Here is a 26,703-nt window from a genome sequence, read left to right as displayed (position 1 = left end):
CAAACCTTTTTCACTTGATGGGGTAAGAATGTGGGGGAAAAAATTGCTGCATACGGCAACATGCAAGAAGAGTAGTCAGCTTTTATAGGAATGCAGTTCTTATTTCTCTCTGTCGGAATCTATTCTTCCAACTTCACACTTTCTGTCTCTCTTCCCAGTTGAGTTTTCAGTTCCTGTGTACAATGCTAAGTGTCCTGTTTTAATTCCTGCCATTGGATTTCCCTTCCAGGCAGCCCAGGATTATCCCATCGCAATCTAACTACAGGTAGCATGAATGACATCTCCGACAAACCAGATAAGGACCAGGTGAGTGTTTCTCAGTGCTGACTTTGATCAGATCAGAACATGTCACTGATGCATGAATGACTCGTCGTGTTCTGTTGTCAGCTGCCATGGTGGGATTTAAATTTGTCTCTGAAGCCATAATCCAGGCCTCTGGATTACTAGTCCAGTAACATTAGGACTATGCTATTGTCGCCACATTGACACATGTGGGTTAGGTCACCATTCTGGGTGTGGTCCTGCCATCGCATTTTCCACTTGCCGGCAAGCATGAGCTGTTTCCAAACTTGTTCCCGTTTATAGTTGGAAGCCACTGCTTGGAAATGAATTGGGTTAGTAATTGAAGTAACGCAGCCTCCCTAGTTTTAAATTTGAACACCCAGGTTTCTGTGGCCCAGGGAAGATTCTGTCAGAAGCTGGTCTGCACTAGATTGGTTTCTTGTGCAATTTGTATGTTGGAAATAACTTGAGAGTCCCATCAACAGCAGAAGAACCCAGCCATGCCTTCTGGTCTTGACTGAACTGTCCGCCCTTCTTAAGCACAACTCCCCCACGCCCCCACCCCCACCCTGGCTTCCAAAAAAGGCAAGCGGGTTGTTTGCTCTGTTGATCAATGGCAACGATTTATTGCAGTTATTCCTGCGATGTGTAAAATCACCTTGTTGCCATGGCTGCAAAATGAAAGGAAGGTGTGTCAGCCATGGCTCAGTTGTAAACACGCTTGCCTCTAAGTCAGAAGGTTGTGGGTGTAAGTCCCAATCCAGAGCCTTGTGCACAAAATCCAGTCTGACACTCTCTAGTGCAGTACTGAGGGAGTGCTGCACTGTCAGAGGTGCTGTCTTTCAGATGAGATGTCAAACTAAGGCTCTGTCTGCCCTCTCGATTGGATGTAAAAGATCCAATGGCAATATTTTGAATGATTTCAGGGGAGTTCTCCCCGGTGTCCTGGCCAATATTTATCCCTCAACCAACATCACTAAAAAAACAGATTATCTGGTTGTATCACATTGCTGTTTGTGGGAGCTTGCTGTGTGCATATTGTTTACCATGTTTTCTACATTAGAACAGTGACTACACTGTGGAAGTACTTCATTGGCTGTGAAGTGCTTTGGGACATCCTATGGTTGTGAAAGGCGCTATATAAATGCATGTATTTTTTTATTTGAATGGCCGTGGGCTTTACTCTGGCTGCCATTAATGGATACTGACCCTGAGGAATATGCCATACATCAACAGTTGATTCAAATGTTGCTCGATTGGTTTTGCAATCTCAGATGCTCCTGCAATAACATGCTGACTGTAATCATGCATTCAAACCCTCAACCTTCACTCCCGAGAAGGCCAGGGCAGCAGGTGTATGGGAACAACCACCATCTGCAGTAAAGGCCTGCTCGGGTCTGCAGATGAAACCCGACCCGACCCCGACAGAACCACATCCGACCCGAGACCCACCCGGCCCGAGTCCTTTGACCTTGTCCCACGTCTGACCCGACCCGACCTGACCACCGGAATATAATCTACTTTATTGAAGAGGTTGTGCTCTACCTTGGATGGAATCGGCTCAGTGCAGTCTAGTGCAGGGTCCAAATGCACGTTTCCCACCTTGATGTCCTGGCTGTCACTGTGTCCAACCCGGTCTGACCCGACCCGAGCCCGGATGCCGAACCCGGAAGAGCAATCCAACCCGACACGTCGTCGGGTCGGGGTCGGGGTCGGGTTCAGGTTGGGTTCGGGTCGGGGTCAGGTCGGGGTTGGGTTTGGTTCGTGTCGGGTTTGGTTCGGGTCGGGGTCGGGTTCGGGTCGGGTTCGGGTCGGGTCGGGTTCGGGTCGGGGTCGGGTTCGGGGTCGGGGTCGGGTCGGGTTCGGATTCGGGTCGGGTTTGGTTCGGGTCAGGGTCGGGGTCGGGTCGGGGTCGGGTCGGGGTCGGGTTCGGGTCGGGTAGCCATGCTCTATCTGCAAGTTCCCCTTCAAGTCTCACACCATCCTAACTTGGAAATACTGTCAGCCGTTTCTTCACTGCATTACTAATGACTTAAACAAATATATTTTTGTTAACTTTCTTTAACTGGGGTCTTCTTACAGCTCTTAGATTTACAACAATATTTCAAAACAAATAGGAACTAAGGCAAGACAGGAGGGCAAATGTTTAATTATTGTTCTTCTCCCCAACTCCCTTTGAATGTTTAATGAGTGACTGTCATTCAGAGGTGTGTTTCTATATCATAAAGAACTTGCATTTCTATGGCACCTTTCACAAACTCAGAATGTCCCAAAATTGATAAAATACTTTTTTGAAATGTTGTCACTGTTGTAATGTAGGAAACATGGCAGTCAATTTGTGTACAGCAAACATGTTGATTGAGGGGTAAATATTGTTCAGCACACCTGGGAGAACTCCTGTGCTCTTCTTCAATATAATGTCATTGGATCTTTTACATCCACCTGAGAGTGCAAAGGGGTATTTCACAGAATCACAGAATCGTTACAGTGCAGAAGGAGGCCATTCGGCCCATCGTGTCCACACCAGCTCTCTGAAAGGGCAACTCCCTCAGTTCGATTCCCCTGCCTTCTCCCCATAACCCTGCACATTCTTCCTTTTCATCTAACTGTCTAATTTCCTTATGAATGCTTCAATTGAATCTGCCTCCACCATGATCTCAGGCAGCACATTCCAAACCCTAACCACTCGCTGCGTGAAAAAGATTTTCCTCATGTCACTTTTGCTTCTCTTACTAAATACTTTAAATCTGTGCCCTCGTGATCTCGATCCTTTCACGAGCGGGAACAGTTTCTCTCTATCTACTCTGTCCAGATCCCTCACAATCTTGAATACCTCTATTAAATCACCTCTCAGCCTTCTCTTCTCCAAGGAAAGCAGTCCTAACTTCTCCAATCTATCTTCATAACTGAAGTTCCTCATCCCTGGAACCATTCTCATTAATCTTTTCTGTACTCTCCCCAATGCCCTCACATCTTTCCTAAAGTGCGGTGCCCAGAACTGGATGCAATACTCCAGCTGAGGCCAAACTAGTGTCTTATACAAGTTCAACATAACCTCCTTGCTCTTGTACTTTATGCCCCTATTAATAAAGCCCAGGATACTGTATGCCTTATTAACTGCTCTCTCAACCTGTCTTGCCACCTTCAATGACTTATGCACATATACACCTAGGTCCCTCTGCTCCTGCACCCCCTCTAGAATTGTACCCTTTATTCTATATTGTCTCTCCATGTTCTTCTAACCAAAATGAATCACTTCACATTTTTCTGCATTGAACTTCATCTGCCACTGTCTGCCTATTCCACCAACTTGTCTATGTCCTTTTGAAGTTCTACACTATCCTCCTCACAGTTCACAATGCTTCCAAGTTTTGTATCATCTGCAAACTTTGAAATTGTGCCTTGACACCAAGGTCTAGGTCATTAATATATATCAGAACAAGCAAGGGTCCCAACACTGATACCTGGGGAACTCCACTACAAACCTTCCTCCAGCCCGAAAAACATCCATTAACCACTACTCTTTGTTTCCTGTCACTCAGCCAATTTCGTATCCAAGTTGCTACCGGCCCTTTTATTCCATGGGCTCCAAGTTTGCTCACAAGTCTGTTGTGTGGCACTGTATCAAACGCCTTTTGAAAGTCCATGTACACCACATCAACAACATTGCCCTCATCAACCTTTGCTGTTACCTCCTCAAAAACTCTAGCGAGTTAGTAAAACATGATTTTCCCTTTCCTTAATTCACTCACATTTGTCCATGTGGTTTACCGAATGACAGCATCTCTAACAGTGCAATGTTCTTTCAGTTTTACATTGGGAATATCAGACTACATTTTGTGCTCAAATCTTTGGAATGGGATTTTAACCCACAACCTATTGACTCAGAGTGCTACCCACTAAGTCACAGCTAATGTGCCTTATGTATCAGTACTTCAGTGATATAGTGTAGAGAGGGTGGTTATTGGTGTTGTCACTTGTAGAAGGAGTCTTTGAAAGATGGGCCAGAATTTTAGTATATTCACTTTACCACTATATAAATCATCACATAGAACAGAGGCAAACACAGACGCCAATTTGCTTCTGGGGGCGGGTTCTGCAACTGGAAACAGTCCAGACCTCTGTTTCTTGCCCTTGGGGGAAAAATCCTACCCCAATGTCTGGAACCTGTTCCAGATGCACAACCCTCTAAGATCTCTGCGCTCAACTAGTTCTGGCCTCTTGCGTGTTCCTGATTTTAACCACTCCACCACTGGCAGCCATGCCTTCAGCTGCTGAAGCCCTCAGTTCGGGAATTCCCTCCCAAAACCTCTCCGCCTCTCTATCACGCTTTCCTCCTTTAAGTTGCTCCTTAAAACCTACGTCTTTGGCCAGGCTTTTGGTCACCTGTCCTAATATCTCCTTACGGGACTCAGTGTCAAATTTTTCTGGTCATGTTCCCGTGAAGTGCCTTGGGATGTTCTTAAAAGCGCTAAATAAATGAAAATTCTGTTCTGGTTGTTATTATTGAATTCACTATTGGATTTATTAGTGATTATCTTATATTTATGATCCTTACTTTTCGTCTCCCTCACATCTCCTATACGATACTGGGCGGCACAGTGGCACAGTGGGGGCGGCGCAGTGGCACAGTGGTTAGCACCGCAGCCTCACAGCTCCAGCAACCCAGGTTTAATTCTGGGTACTGCCTGTGCGGAGTTTGCAAGTTCTCCCTGTGTCTGCGTGGGTTTCCTCCGGGTGCTCTGGTTTCCTCCCACATGCCAAAGACTGGCAGGTTGATAGGTAAATTGGCCATTGTAAATTGCCCCTAGTGTAGGTAGGTGGTAGGAGAATGGTGGGGATGTGGTAGAGAATATGTGGTTAATGTAGGATTAGTATAAATGGGTGGTTGTTGGTCGGCACAGACTCGGTGGGCCGAAGGGCCTGTTTCAGTGCTGTATCTCTAAATAATAAATAATAAATACTACATCAGAGTGTTGAACCTCCCTGTCTTCTGGGTGGAAGTTGTTCGTCATCGGACATGTTTACTTACAATAATTACCTGTTGGTTTTCTTGATCCAGCTCAAGAACAAATTCATGAAGAAGCTCCCACGCGATGCTGAAGCCTCCAACGTGCTGGTGGGTGAAGTGGACTTCCTGGATACCCCATTTATTGCCTTTGTGCGCCTGCAGCATGCTGTGATGCTGGGGGCTCTGACTGAGGTTCCTGTACCGACCAGGTAAGTAAATGACAATGACCCCTGTAAACCTCTGCAAAGATAGTTCAGCAATCTGTCCATTGTCAGCTGTGGCTCTCTCACTTCTGAGTCAAAAGGTTGTGGGTTCAAATTCCACTCCAGAGAACATAAAATCCAGGCTGACACTCCCAGTACAGTACTGAGGGAGTGCTGCACGGTCGGAGGTGCCGTCTTTCCGATGAGATGTTAAACCGAGGCTCTGTCTGCTTTCTCAGGCGGATGTAAAAGATCCTATGGCACTATCGCGTAAAAGAGCAGGAAATTTCTTCCCAGTGTCCTGGTCATTATTTATCCCTCAGCCAATTCCACTAAAAATTGATTATCATGTTGCTCCATGTGGGATCTTGCTGTGCACAAACTGGCTGCCACATTTGCTCCATTGTAACAGTGACTACACGTCAAAAGGTACTTCACTGGCTGTGAAGCACTTTGGGATGTCCTGAAATCATGATGAAAGGTGCTATAGAAATGCAAGTTCTTCCTTTCCCTTAGTTTGTTCTGAAATGTTTTACCCAAAGTCCCTTTGAGAAACGTTCAGCCCTAAACACAGCTGAATACTTGATTTCTATTCTTGAGGTGCCAGTTTTTCTGTAACCCTTGTCTACAAGGAGTGTGACCTGGGCCGGGGTTTAGACTGTTCCACTGAGGCTACAGTTTGGATGGGGAATGAGGCCTCAACTCCTCCAGGAAGAGGAGGGTGTCGAAATCAGCCAGAGATCCTGCTCCCAATAGTTATCCATCTACCATCCCTCTAGAAAATGCTGCTGAGGAGACATCAGGTGAGGAGAGGGCAGCCTCTCGCTCCCTGTCTGTTGTCTCAAGATGAACCAGCCATTCGTAACCTTGATGCCCTATTTGACCCTGAGATGAGCTTTCAATCCCATATGCTAGTCATCACTTCCATCACCAAGACCGCCTATTTCCACCTCTGTAACATCATCTGTGTCTACATCACCTCAGCTTATCTGCAGTGGAATCCCTCGTCCATGCCTTTGTTACCTCAAGACTTGACTATTCTAATTCTCTCCTGGCTGATCTTCCATCTTCCAGACCTCCATAAACTCATCTCCACCTCTACTGCCCGGTCCCAACTCTCACCAAGTTCCATTCACTCCTTTGTTCGCTGACCTTCATTGGCTCCCAGTCTGGCAATGCCTCTATTATAAAACTCTCATTCTGGTTTTCAAATTCCTCCCTATCTCTGTAACCTCCTCTAGCCTTACAACCCTCCAAGATCTCTGCCCTCCTCCAATTCTGGCCTCTTGTGCATCCCCAATTTCCATTAGTAATAAAAACAAAAAATGCTGGAAATACTCAGCAGGTCAGGCAGCATCTGTGGAGAGAGAAACAGAGTTAACGTTTCAGCTCTGTGACCTTTCATCAGAATCAGGGTTTTGAAAACAAGGATGTGAATTTTAAAATTGAGGTGTTTCCAGGCCAGGATCCAATATAGGTCAGCGAGCACAAGGGTTGGGGGATGCAAAGATCTTGTAGTTAGAGCCACTTTGGTTCTCTATAGTTTGAGACTTACATCATTGTTCTGTTTTATCCAGGTTTCTGTTTGTTCTGCTTGGGCCCAAAGGGAAGGCTAAATCGTACCATGAAATCGGGAGAGCGATTGCCACTCTCATGTCTGATGAGGTGAGAACTATCAACATGTACATCATTGGATATAGTTGCCTTAGAGGGAGTGCAACGAAAATTCACTAGATTGATTCCTAGGTTGTCCTATGAGGAGACATTGAGTAGAATGGGCCTAAATTCTGTGGAGTTTCGAAGAATGAGAGGAGATTTCAGAGAGTCATAGAGTTATTTACAACGTAGAAGGAGGCCATTCAGCACATCGAGTCCATGCTAGCTCTCCGTGCAGCAATCCAATCAGTCCCATTCCCACACTCGATGCCTGTATATGTTTCAAGTAAACTTATAAAATTCCTAGAGGGCTTGACAGAGTAGATGCTGAGATGTATTTTCAGAGTTCTATCTATTGGATGTGACATTAGACCAAGTCCTGGTAAACGATCCCTTATATATTGAAGGAAGAGATGGGATGCTGTTTTACTGAACAGACCAGCATTCATACCTCCGGCAGCATCACTAAGACAGACTAACTGGTGATTTACCTCACGGCTGTTTGTGGAGCCTATTCAGTAGGCAAACCGCCAGGTAATGACTTAAAACCCATAAGCGGATTTTAAAATACGAGAGAAATGACCAGTGAGAATTAGTAGATGATGAAAGTAGAAATTTGCCAAACTCGTGCCACTACGCTTCAAAGAGTCATTCATGGTCTGTGAAGCGTTGATATATCCTGAGGATGTAAAAAGTGCTATATAAATGCAAACCCTCTCTTTATTACAAGACTTGGCTTTAGAGATGATAGCAGCCGTGATGAACTCTGATCATCTGTCTCTACAATGTTACCAGATTGAATTGGAATAAAGATTGGGATTGTGCTTCTACCTCATCTAGTTCTGTTTCAGAGTTTAAAATAAAATACAACATGGCAGGAATTATCTGATGTGATCGCCATAGAAACATTTAGTGATTTTACTAACTATGCTGCCATCTTGCACTTCAAAAGATATTTTGCCCATCAGTTTTGCTGAGCTAAACATTAATGCTCCCATAATAAAAGTACTCCGATCTCAAGAATAGCTTCAATTCTGTAATATGCACCATATACCATTACATTTTAATTAGAATTTCAAATACTTATGGTCTGACAAGTACTTTCCTCTACCAATTCTTCTAGTTTTAACGATTTATTGTTAATTGGTCATTTTTCTGATTAACCTGATCATGGAAATCATAGGATGAAACGGCACAGAACGAGTCTATTCAGCCCATTGTGCATGGGCTAGCTCTTTGAAAGAGTTTTCCACTCCCCCCTCCATTCCCTCAATCCTGTACATTTTCCCTCTTCCAGTATTTATCAAATTCCCTTTTGAAAGTTACTATTGAATCTGCTTCCACCGCCCTTTCAGGCAGTGGGTTCCAGATCACAACAACTCACTGCGTTAAAAAAAAATTCTTCTCATCTCCCCCTCTTGTTCTTTGGCCAATGATCTTAAATCTGTGTCCTCTGGTTACTAACCCTTCTGCCAATGGAAATAGTTTCTCCTTATTTAAACCCTTCATAATTTTCAAATATAGCCTATCCTGTGATCTTAAACTATTTGAATCCTTTTATTCTCTTTTAAAAATAAAATGAAAATTAAAATCAATTTTTCAGCCTCTTGCCTTCCACCAATAGTGTGGCAAACATTTACAAAAAATATGTCTTTCATTGGTTGAAAGCCAGGAAATATTTTTCTTTTCTACTTCCACGTGTATCAGCTTGTGTGACATTGATGGAGAGGTGATCACATTCGACAAGTATTTTATTCAAAAAGGAAAGCTTCTTTTCAAAATGACTCCTTAATAATTACTTGAGATCCACTGAACCCCAAGGAGAGATATAGGCCGGGATTTTATCCGGGTGACGCTGAGAACCTCGGATTGCCCCTTCTGTGGGAGTCCTGCCCAATCAAATGCCAATTCGGCACTTAAGTGGACAGCAGTGGGCCGTTCGTGGGACCAAGGACTCCGGCAATGGAAGGCCCGCCCTCAGAGGCTGGCAGCTCTATAACTGAGCAGTGCCACTGCAGAGGCAGTGGCTGCTGCCGGTGGAACACCCACCAAGGCCCAGGGGTGGTGCTGGACCCAGGCCACAGGTAGGTCAGGGCAGGAGGGGTCTCACGGGGTGGGGGTCATGGGGGAGGGGGTTGTAGGGGGGTCAGTAGCAAGGATGGGGGGGGGTGGGGGTGGTAATGTCTCTCAGCAGCTCCCCCCATCTTCCCGATAACAGGGTCCCTCATTCAGGTACTAAGTGCCCTTTAAAAAGGGACCAACCCCCCGTGCCCCCCACCCCCCCCAAAGCCGGCAAGCAGCCCACACAGTTTGTCCTGCCATGTTTCCTGTGTGGTGACAGGGCCATCCACCACACGGCTAATTGTGCCAGCGGTGGGATGAGGCCCTTAATTGGGCATTAATTGCCCAGTTGAGGGCCTCAATTGATGGTGGGGTGGGAAGGCTGTTCACAGGCTTTCCCACCCTGGACGTAATTTTAATGGAGGAGGGAAGGTTGTGGGGTCTCCCCCCTCGCCCCGCCCCCACAACCATCCCATCTGATTTTGTGCTATCCCACCTCCAAATCCACCAAGGGGGGAAAGCACCCATAATATCCCACAGTAGATATTAGTTGAATCCAAGGTTTCTGTTGGACTGAGAGATATAGTAAAATGTTGATTCCTTTGGTTTCTCTGTTGGCGTTAGGCAACAATGGAAAACCATGTAAAGCTATTTAATCAAATGAAAGAATTTGCATCATTATAGCACCTTACAAAGCAGTTGCCAACTCTAGTCAGACACATTCCTGGAAGTTTCATCACATTACTTGCTGCCTCCAACTACCCAACCCAATAAAAGAGACTTTTTTTTTAAAAAGCCTCAATATTTTTCACAACCAATGAAGAAAAATGTTCAAAGAAAGTGTCAAATATAAACCTTGTTTTAATACCACAGTGATTTTTTCCCCCCTGTTTTTTCATTTGCTGCTATGTCCTCCTGGAGACTCCAGGACAATCCTGGAAGGCTGGCTACTGTAACCTTACATGAGCTCAGGATGTTCCAAAGCACTTTTCAACCAAGGACGCCCTTGTAAAGTGTAGTCGCTTTTAGTGCATAGAATTATCTCAACGCGTGCAAGCTAAGGAAAATTTCTCTTTCATTTTGCAACTTTGGCCATGAAATGTAAAACACACTCATCATTGGCCTTCAAAAACCTTCTTTGACAAACCAATCGCGAGGCTTCCCAAAGGCCCAACATTTGAAAACTGTTTGACTCTGTAATAGTCAACTATTTTCCATTAGACATTGGGCCAGGAATTTCAATGGGATTGCCACACACAGTCTTGATGGAGGGAGTTCCCCCTTTAACTAGTAATGAACTCTTCCAGTCGGCGATATCACACTTTGGCCTCGTTTCCTTGGGAGACGACAGAGATGCTGAAACTGTACAAAGTGGATGTGTGCTGTAAGAAAAGGCCCCTGTAACCGTTGTCCTGCTGTTCCCCCCCCCCCCCCCCCCCCCCCCCCACCCCCCCGCCTTCTCCATGCTCCCAGCTCTGGGTGCAAATTGAAAGTTAATGTAAAGTTGAATAGTCCTTGGGATGAAATCTTCATGCAGGAGGTTTAATTATTTTCCCTTGTAAAATACCGCACAGTGCCACTTGTTCACTGAGACTATCACTGCCTGTCACAGCCTTGTCCCATTCTGCACACTTGCTTTTGTCTGCATTGTCTGAGAGCTTGCCCTCTATCAATGAGCTTCTGCAATTCGCCGAGATTATCTTTAAGGTTGTTGCAGAAATTCACGTTTAATGCAGATTGGTTTCCATTCAGGTGTTTTGAGATTACTAGCAGCATGATTGATAATCTAACTGCAGTAGTGTGGGAAAGTAGTTCAGCAAGAATACTCCTCACAAGCTGGAGAGCACAACAGGAGGGGGGGGGGGGGGGCGGGGGGGGAAGGGCCGGTGGGGGGGGTGAGTGGTATTCCGACTACATCAATATAATTGCGACATTGTTCTTCCTTTATATGCTCAGTTACTAGTGGCCTTTGTCCTCATGTGTTGCTTCAGTACTGACGTATAATGTGACAGGGAGCCGTGTCTCCTCCTCTTTCTTAAATAAAAGCAAAATACTGCAGATGCTGGAAATTTGAAATAAAAACAGCAAGTGCTGGAAATACTCAGCAGGTCAGACAGCATCTCTGACCACACACCTCCGCTCAGTCCGAAAGCATAACCCCGAGCTTCTGATTGCTTGCTATTTCAAAACACCCCCCTGCTCTCATGCCCACATTTCTGTCCTTGTCCTGTTGCAGTGTTCCAGTGAACATCAACACAAGCTCGAGGAGCAGCAACTCGTCTTTCGACCTGCAGCCTTGTGGACTCAACCTGAGTTCAACAATTCCAGAGCATGACTGGCTGTTTTTTTTCTATTTTTCTATTTTTTATTATTTTATTTTATTTTTTAACCATGTGCCTGTTTTTTTTGTGTGGACAGAGCTGCTCATTACTCTGCCGTTAACACTCTCTCTGGACTAATGCTTTGTCTTTCACCACAAGCATTAACACACTCTTTGCCTTTGTCCTGTGACAGCTTCGTTATTTAATCTCTCTTGCCCTCTGCCCTATCACACACCTCCCCTTTTGTTCTTTCCCCCACCAACCCCTCCCCACTTGCTTAAAACCTAAATCTTTTCTAACCTTTGCCAGTTCTGATGAAAGGTCACAGGCCTGAAACGTTATCTCTGCTTCTCTCTCCACAGATGCTGCCAGACCTGCTGAGTATTTCCAGCACTTTTTGTTTTTACTCCTCTTTCTGTTGTGTATGTAGTTGTCCCTTAATCAAGGTCTTTAAAATTGACCTAATAGATGTATTTTTTTAAAATTAATTCATGGGATATGGGTGTCACTGGCTATGCCAGCATTTATTGCCCATCCCTAATTGCCCTTGAGAAGGTGGTGGTGAGCTGCCTTCTTGAACCACTGCAGTCCATGTGGGGTAGGTACTCCCACAGTGCTGTTAGGAAGGGAGTTCTAGGATTTTGATCCTGTGACAGTGAAGGAACGGTGATATAGTTCCAAGTCAGGATAGTGTGTGACTTGGAGGGGAACTTGCAGGTGGTGATGTTCCCATGCATTTGCTGCCCTTGTCCTCGGAGGTGGTAGAGTTCGTGGGTTTGGAAGGTGCTGTCTAAGGAGCCTTGGTGCGTTGCTGCAGTGCATCTTGTAGATGGTACACACTGCTGCCACTGTGCGTCGGTGGTGGAGGGAGTGAATGTTTGTGGATAGGCTGCCAATCAAGCGGGCTGCTTTGTTCTGGATGGTGTCGAGCTTCTTGAATGTTGTTGGAGCTGCACCCATCCAGGCAAATGGAGGGTATTCCATCACACTCCTGACTTGTGCCTTGTAGATGGTGGACAGGCTTTGGGGAGTCAGGAGGTGAGTTACTCGCTTCAGGATTCCTAGCGTCTGACTTGCTCTTGTAGCCACGGTATTTATATGGCTGGTCCAGTTTCTGGTCAATGGTGACCCCTAGGATTTTGAGTCATGACAGCTCCCTGGAGGTTAGTAAAGGGTTTGATAGAGTAGATGTAGAGAAGATGTTTCCACTTATGGGAGGAGATCAGTAAAGGGGGCAAAAATATAAGATAGTCACTAATAAATTCAATCGGGAATTCCAGAAAAACTTCTTTACCCAGAGAGTGGTAAGAATGTGGAACTCGCTACCGCAGGGAGTGGTTGAGGTGAATAGTATCGATACATATAAAGGGAAGCTGGAATAACAACTGAGGGAGAAAGGAATAGAAGGATATGTTGATAAGGTGAGATGAAATAGGGTGGGAGGGGCTCTTGTGGAGCATAAACACCGGCAGGGACCAGTTGGGCCAAATGGCCTGCTTCTGTGCTGTAAAATTCAATGCAATTCAACGGAATTAAATCCTCAGTCCAACGCCAAACACTTTAGCTGGCCAATAAAATGACCATTTTCTCACACTTTGAGTCCAGTAATAAATTATTATTGCATTTATTTTAATAAATATGTGGTACTACACATGCCCGTTACTTACTTGGTATTTATTATGGGAGGGTGGGACATGTGCCAATAATTCGATCAGTTATTTATTTTGTGTAGTTAAGCTGATTTATGATGTCTTGAGGATGCCACTGAGAATTCAGAACAGTTATTGTAAAATGATCAATGATGTATCTCTGTAATCTCAAATAGATGTGGGGGAGTCTATTTAGTAAAAACCGTCTCCATATACCAGCCTTGGCTCCATATTCTTTTATACCCGTGTTTAGCAAAAATCTATCAATCTCAGATTTAAAATAATTAATTATATATAAATATATATATATAAAAAAAAATTAATCTATATCTTTTTATGGGATAGAAGTCCATACTTCTACCACCCTTTGCCTGAAGAAGTGTTTCCTAACTTCTCTCCTGAACAGCCTGAATCTAGAGATCGGGAACCAAGGCAAGTAAATGGAGTTGAGGCACAGAGCACCCATGACCTGATTGAATGGTGGATCAAGCTCGAGGGTTTGAGTAGCCTTGTTCTGAATCATCATCTCCTCCAGCCCTTACATTGGCTCGTGCTGTGTATGAAGCACTCTTCTGCATGGCTGTCAATGATTGCCTGGCTGGAACATCTAGAGGTACATCAGGTGGGCTGCATTCCCATTGTGGGCTCCAGCCTGATTGCCCCCCAAATACTCCATCCAGGTAATTATTGACACCCAAGCACAAAAGAGGGAAATCTTTACATTCGTTCATGGAATCATAGAATCATACAGCATAGAACGAGGCCATTCAGCCCGTCCTATCCCTTTGAATGTTCTATCCAATTAGTCCCACCTCTCCCTGCTCTTTCCCCATAACCCTGTAATTTTTTTCACCTTCAACTATTTATCCATTTCCCCCTTTTGAAAGTCACTATTGAATCTTCTTCCACCGCCCTTTCAGGCAGTGCATTCCAGATCACAACAACTCGCTACGGAAAAAAAATTCTCGTCTTCTCCCTGCTTCTTTTTCGAATGAAATCATTAATTAAATCTTAAATCTGCTTCATCTGGTTACTGACCCTCCTGCTAGCACTTCTTTTTTACTATCAAAACCCTTTATGGTTTTGAACGCCTCTATTAAATCTTCTCTTAACCGTCTCTGCTGTAAGGAGAACAATCCCAACTTTCTCTCATTGTTAATCAAAAAGAAAACTTTGCAGAAACTGAGCATTTAGCATGAAATTACAATTCAATTAATCCTCTGAAAAACCATTAGACAGTGAGACTCTCACTAGATATTTATCTTGACAGATTATAGTGATGCACAAGTGTAATCAGGAACATGTCAATGCTTTCATGCCACCTTTGGGATGAGACATTGAACCTACGGACGTCCCATCTGCCTCTCAAGTGGATGTAAAAGACAACATTTCAACAGCGATTGATAGACTTTTGTCAGACAAGGGTATTAAGGAACCAAGGCAGGTAGATGGAGTTAAGAAACAGAAACAACAACAGACATTTATTTATAATTGTTGTTGTAGCCATAGTCCCAAAGGACCATAGGCATCTCTACCTCCATTAGCGAGCAACAGATGGTAATGTAAGGCTTGAGGGTCACCACTTCCCAAGAATGGGGCAAGGCAAGGAGGCAGGCCTCCGTGAGCTACCCCAGACGGAATGGAGATCAAACCCACACTGTTGAACCATTCTACATCATACTGTCGCCAACTGAGCTAACCAACCTCCACATTTATTTATATAGCGCTTTTTACATAGTAAAATGTCCCAAGGTGCTTCACAGGAGTGCTATAAAACAAAATTTGCCACCGATCCACATAGGGAGATATTAGGTCAGATGACCTAAAGCTTGTTCAAAGAGGTAGGTTAGAGAGTGTCTTAAAGGAGGAAAGTGAGGTAGAGAGGCAGAGAGGTTATTCCAGGACTGATGCCCTAGGCAGCTAAAGGTACAGCCGCCAATGGGGGGGCAAATAAAATCGGAGGATGCTCACGAAGCCAGAATAGGAGGTGCAGATATCTTGGAGGGAGATCAGCCATAATCTAATTGAATGACAGACAGGCTCGAAGGGCTGAATGGCCTCCTCCTATTCCTATATTCCTAGATAGAATCACTTGGGATAGACTCAGAAAAAATTATTGTTTGTGATTTTATTTGCTGTTGTTGTCTAACACGCATTAAACGATTTCTGTTTTTCTCTGTCTAACTGTTTAGCTGTTTCATGACATCGCCTACAAGGCCAAGGACAATGTAGATCTCTTAGCTGGAATTGATGAGTTTCTGGATGAGGTGATTGTCCTTCCTCCTGGTGAGTGGGATCCTGAGATCAGAATAGAGCCTCCAAAGTCACTTCCGTCTTCTGACAAAAGGTAAAGAGACCCTGAAACATCGGCGCATTGTGTCTCATGTTTTTACATGCTCCATATAACTAGGACTGTCCTGGGCACATGGTGCTACAAATGCCTGGTAACTGCATTGCTCTCAAACGGCCCACTCAGACTATCAAAGGGATCCTGCTGCTCAGATGGTTTCCCAGATGCTGCAACTGGGGCCCCTCTGCCCTCTCGGGTGGATGTAGAAGATCCCATAACACTATTTCGAAGAAGAGCCGGGGAGCTCTCCCCTGTGTCCTGGCCAAAAATTATTCCTCAACCAGCATCATCTGAAAAAACAGATTGCCCTGTTGCTACTGGATGTGGTAGCATAGTGGTTATGTTACTAGACTAGTAATCCAGTGACCTAGTCTAATGATCCAGTGGTATGAGCTCAGATCCCACTATAACACCTGAATTTCAATTCAATGAATTAAGTATATCTGGAATTAAAGAAAAAGCTGTTATTGATAACGGTGACCATGAAATGTCCTTTAAGGAAGGAAATCTGCTATCATTGCCTGGTCTATTTGTGACTCCCGACACACAGAAAAGTGGTTGCCTCTGAAATGGCCTATCAAGCCACCCAGTTGTGTTCAACCAGGTGGCTCATTGCTGTCATTTAGGGGCAATTAGGGATGGGTAATAAGTGCTGGTCTTGTCAATGATGTCCACGTCCACTGAACAATGTTTAAAAATTGTATTGTTGTTTGTGGGATCTTGCTGTGTGCAAACCGACTGCCGGGTTTCCCTACATTACAACAGTGACTATGCTTCAAAAGTACTTCATTGGTTGTAAAGTGCTTTGGGAGGTTATGAGGTCATGAAAAGTGCTATATAATTACAAGTCTTTCTTTTATATCTACCCTAACTGTAGTATGTTGGGAAAAAGCAACAAATGGCGTTTGCATAGCTCTTCATACAGGGCTTTGCACAGAGCCAGGATTAGCAGGAAATCTTAAGGCAACAGAGAGTTCAGCAAACAAATTAATGCTCATCATTCATGCTCGAAGAGCATGACTTCAAAGGTCTCTAAAATTAAACAAAATGCTAATCTTCTCCTTTGTGATTATTCCTTTCCATTTTGGAATTAGTTGAAAGCCAAAATATTAAGGAGGGTAGTTGGGGTGGGGGTGCGGTGGTGGGGGGGGGGGGGGGGGTGGAGAAGGAGGTCACGGTAAGAATGTTGTGAATCTCAGAGGTCAGCTCAGTGTGACACAGGGTCAAGCTGCCAGCCTGCCAGGTCAAAGGGCACACCGTCACAGGGCGTCATAGGGTGAATTTAGGCCTGGTTGGAGACAAGAGGCCAGAGAAGTTTAGAGATTTACACAAATATTTCCTCGAAAGGCCCTCTATCAATTGCAAAGAATGCTCATAAAACACACTGTTTACATACAAAAGATGTCAGTGACTGTTGTCACCATTGCATTGACAGTTAGGTTTTTCATCATGTCTTTATTGTTACCAGTTATCTCCCATGGTTTTGCTCACAAGTTAAAAGAAAAAGAGGTTTTCTCTCACCCTCTCCCTTGTCACTCCGTGTCTGTCCCTCCCACACCTCTCTTTTCCCTGTATCCCCCTACCCCTGTGTTTGTCCCACTCATCTCCCCTTCCTTTCCTTCCCTTCTCAATGATATAAGTTATTGATACTGGTGCACTTCGAAATCTCAGGGAGCCAATCAGCTTCATTACTTGTGAAGGAACATGGCGCGTGTTGTTTTCCACGATAACATGCTTTCTGAACTATCCCCTGCACACACCACAGCCCCTCCCCCACCCTCCGCTGGCCACCCACACTCCCAGTCTTTCACTTTGTCTATTATTTGTGTACAGAATGCTTCAATTTGTGGCTTGTGTACAGCAAGATCCCACAAACTGCAAACAGCAATGTGATAATGACCAGATAATCTGATTTAGTGATGTTGATTGAGGGATAAGCATTGGGCAGGCCCCTGGGGTTAACACCCCTGCGTTTTGTTAAAATGGTGCAATGGGATCTTCTACATCCGCCTTAGAGTGCAGATGGGGCCTTGGTTTAACCTGTCATCCAAAAGCAGCACCTCTGACGGTGCAGCACTCCCTCAATACTGCACTGGGAGCATCGGCCTAGCATTTTGTGATTCTACACTCGGGAGTGGGTGTTGAACCCACAGCCACCTCCCTCAGAGAGGAGAATGCTATCCACTGAGGCATGGCTGACACTTAAATAAAAAAGCTTCTTATGAATGTGTTTGGACAATAATATTTGGTCAGTTTCATTCCAAGGTCAGTGTTTTCTTCCAAGTTCAGAAGGCATGCCTTATCAGGTCGCATGTAAAGGCCAGAACAAGTAAGAAGCGATTACAAGGGCTGATTCAGGAGCAAGTCTCCCTGATAGTATTTTACTGTACAGTTAGATAAAGGAGGGTAAGCCTGCTTCCAGATGTGGATGGGTGAAATACCCCCCACAACATACACTAGTTCCTCATTGTTGAAGCAAACAAAGTGGAGTTCCTTTCCACAGCACCAGAGGTTTTGTGGATCCTTCTTGGATTAAAAACAAAAGTTTTAATTTAATAATTGTTTAACGATAGATAGGAAAGGCCGACATCCTATTGTTCTAAATTTAATCCAGGTCTGTATCAGAGCCAGGAGAATACTCTGTGCTCACGCCACCTCCAGAATGCTGGCTAGCAACCGAAGATGTCGCTCGATAAAAGTTCAGAATGCACATTGACCCTGGTGGAGCCAGATGTTGCCTCTATCCTAACTTGCATTCACCCATCACTCCCTGTGCTCACTGATCTACATTGGCGCCCGGTTCAGCAACACCTCGATTTTAAAATTCTCATCCTTATTTGTAAATCCCTCCATGGCCTTGCAAGCCCCACCCCCCTCCATCTCTGTAATCTCCTCCAGTCCTACAACCTTCTGAAATCTCTGCATCCTCCAGCTCTGTTCTCTTGAGCATCCCTGATTTTAATTGCTCCACCATTAGTAACTGTGCCTTCAGCTGCCTGGGCCTTAAGCTCTGGAATTCCCTCCCCAAACCTCTCCACCTCTCTCTCCTCCTTTAAGACACTGCTTAAAATCTTCCTCCTTGACTAAGCTTTCATTCACCTGTTCTAATATCTCTTTATGTGGCTCAATGTAACATTTTATTTAATAATGCTGCTGTGAAGTATCTTGGGGCATTTTTACTATGTTTAAAGTGCTACATAAATGCAAATCGGTGTTGTTATCTCTTGGACAGAATCAGAGTTATCAGTGATTCAGGATACTAATCTAGTACAACAGTGAATAGAATCTCCATTCTCCTTCCAATATTACACTCAGATGTGATCTGATTGGAAATAGAGATAAAACATAATTTATTAACTGGTTAAAAGCATTCCATTTAGCTAAATTCACTTAACAATTTTTAAGTATATTAATATATAAATTGTCTACATAACGAAACAGCATCAACATTTCAAAAGTAATGAATTGGTTTGAAATGCTTTGGGACATTCTGAGGATGTGATAAGGTGCTATATGAATGCAGGTTCTTTCTTTAATCAGACTTTCCGTAAGAGTTTTCACTCTTGGTTGTTGGAATATTTCACTTCACTACTGGAGTAGTGAGAGAATTGGAATTGCTTATCAACTGAGAGTGCAGGCTCAGCTTTCGGGCCCCGCTGAGATCGGGAATGGAGGCGGGGGATCCGGGTTGCCTGTTTCCCGGTCCCGTTCCCAGTGCTGGCCAATTTTTCCAGGACAGGTTCAGGGTCTGAAAGGGCTGCCCGCTCCCACGAGGGAGGTAGCCAATTAGGCTCATTAAGAGCCTCATTAACAATAATTAAAGGAGGCCGACTGAAATTTTCCAGCTGGCCTCCAATTTTCTGATGCAATGGAGAGGCAGTTTTACTGCTTGGAGGCGGGCACTCAGTGCCAGGCCAGAGGGCCAGCAGTCCAGGCGGGCCTGGGTGCAGGTGCAGCCAAAGGAAGTCCAGTAGAGGGATTCTCCCACCACCCCAGCCCATGCCTCCAGCAGCATTCCACCCACCGCCCCCTCCCCCCCCAACCCCACACCCCACAGTAGCGGCCTGGCTGCTTTTTCTGCTTTTTATTTTTAAGTTTTTAAGAAGTTGGTAAGAGGGCACCTCCATGTTGAAGCGCCCTCTCAGATACTTACCCTTTACTGCAGTCTGCTGCTCCTCTCAAACTGGAAGGATGCTGAAACTGGATTGGCCCTCCAGCTTCGAGAGCCCACCTGCCACCCTTAATTGGACAAGGAACCTGTCTCCATGCCAATTAAGGGCGCCTCTGTGAAAATCCCAAAGAGTGACTGTTTCCCCCCCGGGGAGCAGGTTCGGGGCCCGGAAACAGTCTCTGCTCTTAATTCCCACTCCCTTATGTTTGCAGCATCAGCAGAAGACCCAATAGCTTTTCAGTGTTTGGGTAATCTTTGAACACAACCCCATGAATAACCCCATTAAAGCAGAGTAAATAAGGGACTCCTCCCAATTGCTCATGAGTTAAAGCACCAGACTGGGAAGGGAGATAGGAGGTTTGGTCCCCAGTCTGTGCTGAAACCACTGATATCAGGGAGTAGGAGCACTGCAATTAGCCCCTGGATTAGGGGAAAGGAAATCGGATGAGATCTCAACTCCAACAATAACTTGCATTTATGTAGTGCCTTCAATATAGTAAAGCATCCCAAGGTGCTTCACGGGAAGTGTAATCAATCAAAAGGTTGACACTGAGCCATGTACGAAGATATTTGGACAGGTGACCCAAAACTGGTCAAAGAGGTAGGTTTTAAGGAGCGTCTTAAAGGAGGAGCTAGAGGCGGAGAGGTTTAGGGAGGAAAATCTAAAGCTTAGTGCCTAGGCAGGTGAAAACACTTTAAATGGCCAAATACAGAGCCTACAGTGCAACATTTTTGAATACGCTGCTCCATCAGGTAGTCAGTCAGGACCATGCAGAGTAATTGCTACATTAAACTGTAGATAAGATAAAGTACTTTGGTTTTCAGATGTTAGTCAATGGACATATGACTCTATGACATACTATTGTAAAAGCTTTGGCCTATCTCTCTGTTCTAAAATAAGAAGCAGAAACTATATTTGAATCTTTATGAGCTATTCCAGTTCTGACCAGTTTCAAACAGCGTACAGATGGAATCATTACAAGATAAAACATTTGCTGGTGCATTCATAATTGATAAAGCCATGGCCTTCTCAGTGAACAGATATAGATTTGCAACACATTTTTAACAGTGGCCACATTAATTGTATCCTCCCTTTAAGGAGATGTTTGCTCAGGTGTGGACCTATTGCCACACATTCTACAAATCTTGATTAAATCATCAGTGAGAATGGTGCTTAAGAACCTCTAACTACCAATAGTGCAAATTAAAATGTGCAACAGACGTCATAAAACAATGTACAACACGAATGTTGTTTCAATCTGCTCACTAAGTTATACTGTGGCTTAGTTGTTAGCACTCTCGCCTCTGATGTTGTGGGTTCTAGTCCTGCTCCAAAGACGAGTACATATCCAGGCTGGCACGCCCAATGTATTACTGAGGGAGTACTGCTCTGTGTTCAATCTGCTCTCTCAGATGTGATGTTAAACTGAAGCTGTGTCTGCTCTCTCAGCTGGGTGTAAAAGATGCCAATTTGAAGAAGAGCAAGGGCGTTTTCCCTGGTGTACTGGTTAAAATATATTCTTTGACCAACACCACTTAAAAAAAAAATTACGTTGGTGTTTGTGAGAGTGCTCTGTGTGCAAATTGGCTGCTGTGTTTCTTACTTTAAAATAGTGACTACACTTCATTGGCTATGAAACGCTTTGGGACATCCTGTGGTTGTGAAAGGTGCTATATAAATGGATCTCTGTCTTTCTTTACTTGTTTAAGCATTTTTAGCCAGCCTTGTTTGTTAAAGATTAAACACAGAAGGGGTAATTTTGCACTCCCAGCGGAGAGTTACAATCGACAGGAGTGCAGGTTGCTGAACTGGATCTAGGGTGTTTAAGTCCAATCTTACACCCGCAATTCCTTCCTAGGTCAGCCTCCCAGCTGGCATTGTGGAATTATTCCCTTCTTTATAAGCGGGAGTGTCTCAGGGAACAATTTTAACCTAACTCTCTGGGCAAGCATCGTACAGGATCAGGTGGAGTGCCACTTTTACACCCCACCTGATATTGCTCAATGAAGAGTTTGGTCGGGTGTGAAATCAGCATTGCCCCCAATCCCGTCAGTTTCAGCCAGGCGGGTTGAGTTATAAACTGAGCCCATGCATCCTGTGCTGTTCCCTACATGTCCACGAAAAACAGAGGAATGGGTCAAATCACAGGTCTGGAGGGTTGAATATTTGACAATCCTGTCGCACACTGAACTTACAATGAGCAGAAGAATCTATTTAATCCAGTTCAGGACGATGGCAAATTGGGAAGTTTCTAGTTAGTACTGAGGAGGACTGCAACAAAATACAAGAAGACATTAATAAAATTGCAGAATGGGTGTGCAATTGGCAAATTAATATAGTTTTGATAGGAAGAATAAGGAGGCCACATACTGCTTGGATAATAAGAGTGTAAATGGGGTAGAGGAACAGAGGGATCTAGGGGGACAGATACACAAATCATTAAAATACGGCCATAAAAATGCATATGAAGCACTGCAGTTCATTTCTAGGCGGACGTGATTGAATAGCGGAAAGGTTATGTTAAACTTGTATAAAACCATGGTTCGACCATACTTGGAGTATTATGCAGAGCTCTGGTCTCTATTCTAACAAGTATATAGAGGTACTAGAGACGGTGCAAAAAAGATTTATAAGAATAGTACAACAACTGAGAGGTTATAACTATCAGGAAAGACTGAACAAGCTGGGGCTATTTTCTCTAGAAAGGAGATGGCTGAGGGTGACCTGATAAAGCTCTTTAAAATTATGAAAGTGTTTGATGGGATAGACCTTAGAGAAGATGTTTCCACTTGTGGGAGAGATCAAAACCAGGGACCATAAATATAAGATAATCATCAATATGGAATGTGTCTTTGCAAAGCAGGTGTGGAAAGAGATGCAGTGGTTTTTGTTGAGGTTTATCCCAAGCAGCTCTGTAACACAGGAGTCTGTGCTCTACGGGCTGTTCCCAGGGATGCACACCGAGACAAACATCAACTGCTGCTGGAGGACTATCAATTTGGTGAACAACGCCCTTTGGTCTGCCCGAAACTTGCTGGTCTTCCAGCGCAAAGAGTTGTCCACCACCGAATGTTGCAGACTGGCACATTCCAAGGTCCAGGACTACGTGCTGAGGGACGCACTAAAGCTTGGGGCAGCCGCAGCAAAGGCTCAATGAGGAAAGACCACAGTGTAAGGTCCCCCCACCAAGCTGAACTAAGGGGCTGGACCCATGGGAAACCCCTCTGGCTGTTTCCAGAAAATATTTGTTTGCTGCAAAAAGTACATGGCAGCTAAAATGAAATGGAAGGGTTGTGAGGCAACTCACTCCTGTATTGAAGGAAACTGATCTCCTTTGCACTCTTTGTATTGTTGACTTGGTGCTGTTTTTGAACTGTTTTGTAATGTATTTTTTACAGTTTTTTACGAATAAAGTATATTTTGGGAAAAAAATTAATAAATCCAAAGGGGAGTTCAGGAGAAATTTCTTTACCCAGAGAGTGGTGAGAATGTGGAACTAACTACTACAGGGAGTGGTTGAGGTGAATAGTATCGATACATATAAGGGGACTTTGGATAAACACATGAGGGAGAAAGGAATAGAAGGAGATGCTGATAGGGTGAGATGAAGTAGGGTGGGAGGAGCTCCATGTGGAGCACAAATGCCAGAATGGACAGTTGGGCTGAACGGTCTTTTTCTGCACCGTAGACACGATGTAATGCGATGTGCGATAGGGAGCTGAGTGTTTTAACATAATTTTCATTTTAAACAGGAAGAACATGATTTCCGGAGGAGAAAGCATCCAGATGAATGGAGACATGCCTCATGATGGCGGGCACGGAGGTGGGGGGCATGAAGTTCCAGATGAACTGAAGAAGACTGGAAAGTAAGAAAGACAATTCAGTCACATTGATAAATGTTTAGCTACTAAACAGCATTAACAAAAGAAAATGAAGACAGCATGTCAGGAATCCATCTTCGATTGCTGTGGACTGTGATCTGCACTGTAATTTTTAATTGTTTTCATTTTTTTGAGCTTTTGGGACAAAACCCGAGTGTAATTCAATAATTGTTGACAAATCTTATGCACCCACTTGACTGAGTTGGTAGCATGGTTGCTGCTAAATTAGAAGGTTTCATGGGCACAGGAGGAGGCCATTCAGCCCCTTGAGCCAGTCCGTCATTCAATTCGATTAGGGCTGATCTGTGTCTAAAGTCCATCTATTCGCCTTGCTTCTGTAATACTTAATACCCTTACCCAATGCAAATCTATCGATCTCAGTTTGGAAATTCCCAGCCTCAACAGTTTTTTTGGGGAGAGAGTTCCTTTCTGTGAAGAAATGCTTCCTCACTTCATCCTGATTGGTCTAGCTCTAATTTTAAGGTTATACTCCCCTTGTTCTGCATGCTCCTTAACAAGGTTGTTGGGGTGGTGGGGGAGGTCAATCTCAGTCCAGGATGTGGTTGATATCTCTTGCAGTATTGAGAGAGAGCTGCATTGTCAGAGGTGCCATTCTTCAGCTGAAAGGTAAACAGAGGCCCCTATTATTGGTGGATGTCCAAGATACTGTGGTAATGGCTGGAGTGGAGCAGGAAGCTCTCAAAGTGCCTTGGGCAATACGTTTCCCCTGGGAACAGATTGTTATTTATGGAGTAAAAATGGAAAGTGATGAAATACTTGGCAGCTCTGGCAGCATCTGTGGAGAGAGAAACAGAGTGAACTTTTCAGGTCGATGACCTTTCATGTTATTAATGGAGTACTGACCCCATAATAGCTGTCACAATTACACTCAACAACAGAAACTGCAGGATTTGATTTGTTAATTGCCAGGTACTTTGATAGAGACGATAAGGTGCATTATATAATCTTGTGTTCCCAGAGCCCATTCTGATTGGCTTGATTTTACTTCTAAAAAGTATAATTGGCAGAATTGTATCTTTGCTGAATAAGGTTTTCAGTCTGAATCCAGATTCTAACGTGTAAAACACTTCCGGATGATCCATCATTTTTCACCAAATACTGAGTTTAACCTAAGCTTCTCCATCTCAGCTTTCCCAGAATCATTCTATAAAATTCTATCTCAGAGTACTTGGCACATGCTTGCCAAACCTCTGAAAATTACGATAAGTCCCTTCCTTTTGAGGCTGATCTTCTTGGATACGATAGTGTAATGAACCTGATGTTTCACTCGCTGTGCCTTTTCCTCAGAGACCCTGGTTGAAACGAGCGACTCCAGCTCCTATTTTTTATTTCTTATTTTCTTAAGAAATTTTCTTGCTTTTGTTTGTCCAACTCCTCAGGTTGTTCGGTGGCTTTGTGGCGGATATTAAGAGGAAAATTCCATGGTTCGCCAGTGACTTCTATGATGCTCTGAGTATCCAGGCACTTTCTGCCGTTCTGTTCATCTACCTGGGGACCGTAACCAACGCGATCACATTTGGAGGCCTCCTCGGAGATGCTACAGACAACATGCAGGTTCGTAGCTGCTTCCTGTTGCAGATCAGGTGTCTGTTATTCCAAGGTGACCTATTTAGGTGCGATGTGTTAGAGTCACAGGGTCACCTTTCAACCCTGTCACACATGGAAGTGCATAGAATTTTACAGACAGAAACAGGCCATTCAGCCCATCCACTCCGTGCTGGTGTTTATTGTCCACACGAGTCTCCTCCCATACCTCTTCATCTCACCCTATCAGCATATCCTGCTATTCCTTTTTCCTTTGTGCATTTATCTAACTTCTCTTTAAATGTATCGGTGCTACTTGTCTCAACCACTCCCTATGATAGTGAGTTCCACTTTCTCACCACTCTGTGGGTAAAGAAGTTTCTCCTGAATTCTGGATTGGAGGAATTAGTGATTATCATATTTATGACCCCGAGTTTTGGTCTGCCCCTCAAACACAAATATTTTCTCTACATCTACCTATAAAATCCCTTCATAATTTAAAAGTACTCTATCAGGTCACCCCTCAGTCTTCTCTTTTCTAGAGAAAAGAGCCCCAGCCTGCTCAGTTTTTCCTGATGGGTTTAATTCTCAGTTCTGGTATCCCCCTAGTAAATAGTTTTTGACTTTTTCCAGTGCTTTTTTTTGTAATATATAGACCAGGACTATTCACAGTATGCCAAATGTGGTTTCTACAAGTTTAACATTACATCTCTTCTTTTCAATTCTAACTGTCTAGAAATGCACTTCAGTGCTTGTTTAGTTTTTGTAATGGTCTTGTGAACCTGCGTTGCTACTTCTGGTGATTTGACTATTGGTACCCGAGATCACTCTGCTCCTCTACCACACTTCCAAGGAGTATGTGGCCTCCTTATCGTAGAATCCTCCAGTACAGAGATGAGCTATTCGGCTCATCTTTCCCTGTAATAGACTTGTTAGCAAAATTGAAGCCCATGGGATTAAAGAGTCAATGGTAGCGTGTTTATGAATTTAGCTCACAGAGATAGAAAGCAGAGTGTAGCGGTGCACAGTTATATAACAGACTGGAGGGGAGTGTGCAGTTGGCTCTTCCAGGTGTCAGTATTAGGATCACTGCTCTTTGTGATATATAGTAAGGAGTTGGAGTTGATATGAGTTTCAAAGTTTCCTGGCGACACAAAGCTTGGAAATGTCAGGAGGATAGTAACAGAACTCAGGAGCATGAAAGACTGGTGAAATGGGCAGACACACATGGCAGATGAAACTTAACGCAGAGAATTGTGAAGTGATACATATTGGAAGAAAGAATGAGGAAAGGCAATATAAACTAAATGGTACAAAAGCAGTGAGTTGTTGTGATCTGGAACGCGCTGCCTGAAAGGGCGGTGGAAGCAGATTCAATAGTAACTTTCAAAAGGGGAATTGGATAAATACTTGAAACAGAGATATTTGTAGGGCTGTGGGGAAAGAGCAGGGGAGTGGGACTAATTGGATAGCTTTTTCAAAGAGCTGGCACAGGCACGATGGGCTGAATGGCCTCCTTCTGTGCTGTAGGATTCTGCAAATAATGCATTTTACTATTATACAATTCATATG

The 26,703-nt window shown here is 44.2% G+C and overlaps 1 protein-coding gene across 5 annotated transcripts in view; it reads left to right on the top strand.

Annotated features, from left to right (window-relative positions):
* The window catches only part of slc4a4a (solute carrier family 4 member 4a), a 192,627-nt gene that overhangs the window by 64,429 nt on the left and 101,495 nt on the right, over positions 1-26,703 (top strand). For all 5 annotated transcript variants that reach the window (XM_068046541.1, XM_068046551.1, XM_068046571.1 and 2 more), the window contains 6 exons: positions 230-306; positions 5,345-5,502; positions 7,074-7,161; positions 15,376-15,530; positions 23,458-23,571; positions 24,987-25,161. In XM_068046541.1, coding sequence (XP_067902642.1) covers positions 230-306; positions 5,345-5,502; positions 7,074-7,161; positions 15,376-15,530; positions 23,458-23,571; positions 24,987-25,161 — 767 coding nt within the window. The remainder of the gene's footprint in view (positions 1-229; positions 307-5,344; positions 5,503-7,073; positions 7,162-15,375; positions 15,531-23,457; positions 23,572-24,986; positions 25,162-26,703) is intronic.

This window comes from Heterodontus francisci, chromosome 1 (genome assembly GCF_036365525.1).
Source record: "Heterodontus francisci isolate sHetFra1 chromosome 1, sHetFra1.hap1, whole genome shotgun sequence".
NCBI classification, from domain to species: Eukaryota; Metazoa; Chordata; class Chondrichthyes; order Heterodontiformes; family Heterodontidae; genus Heterodontus; species Heterodontus francisci.
Note: the sequence above shows the minus strand (reverse complement) of the source record. Positions and strands in the feature narration are given on the sequence as shown.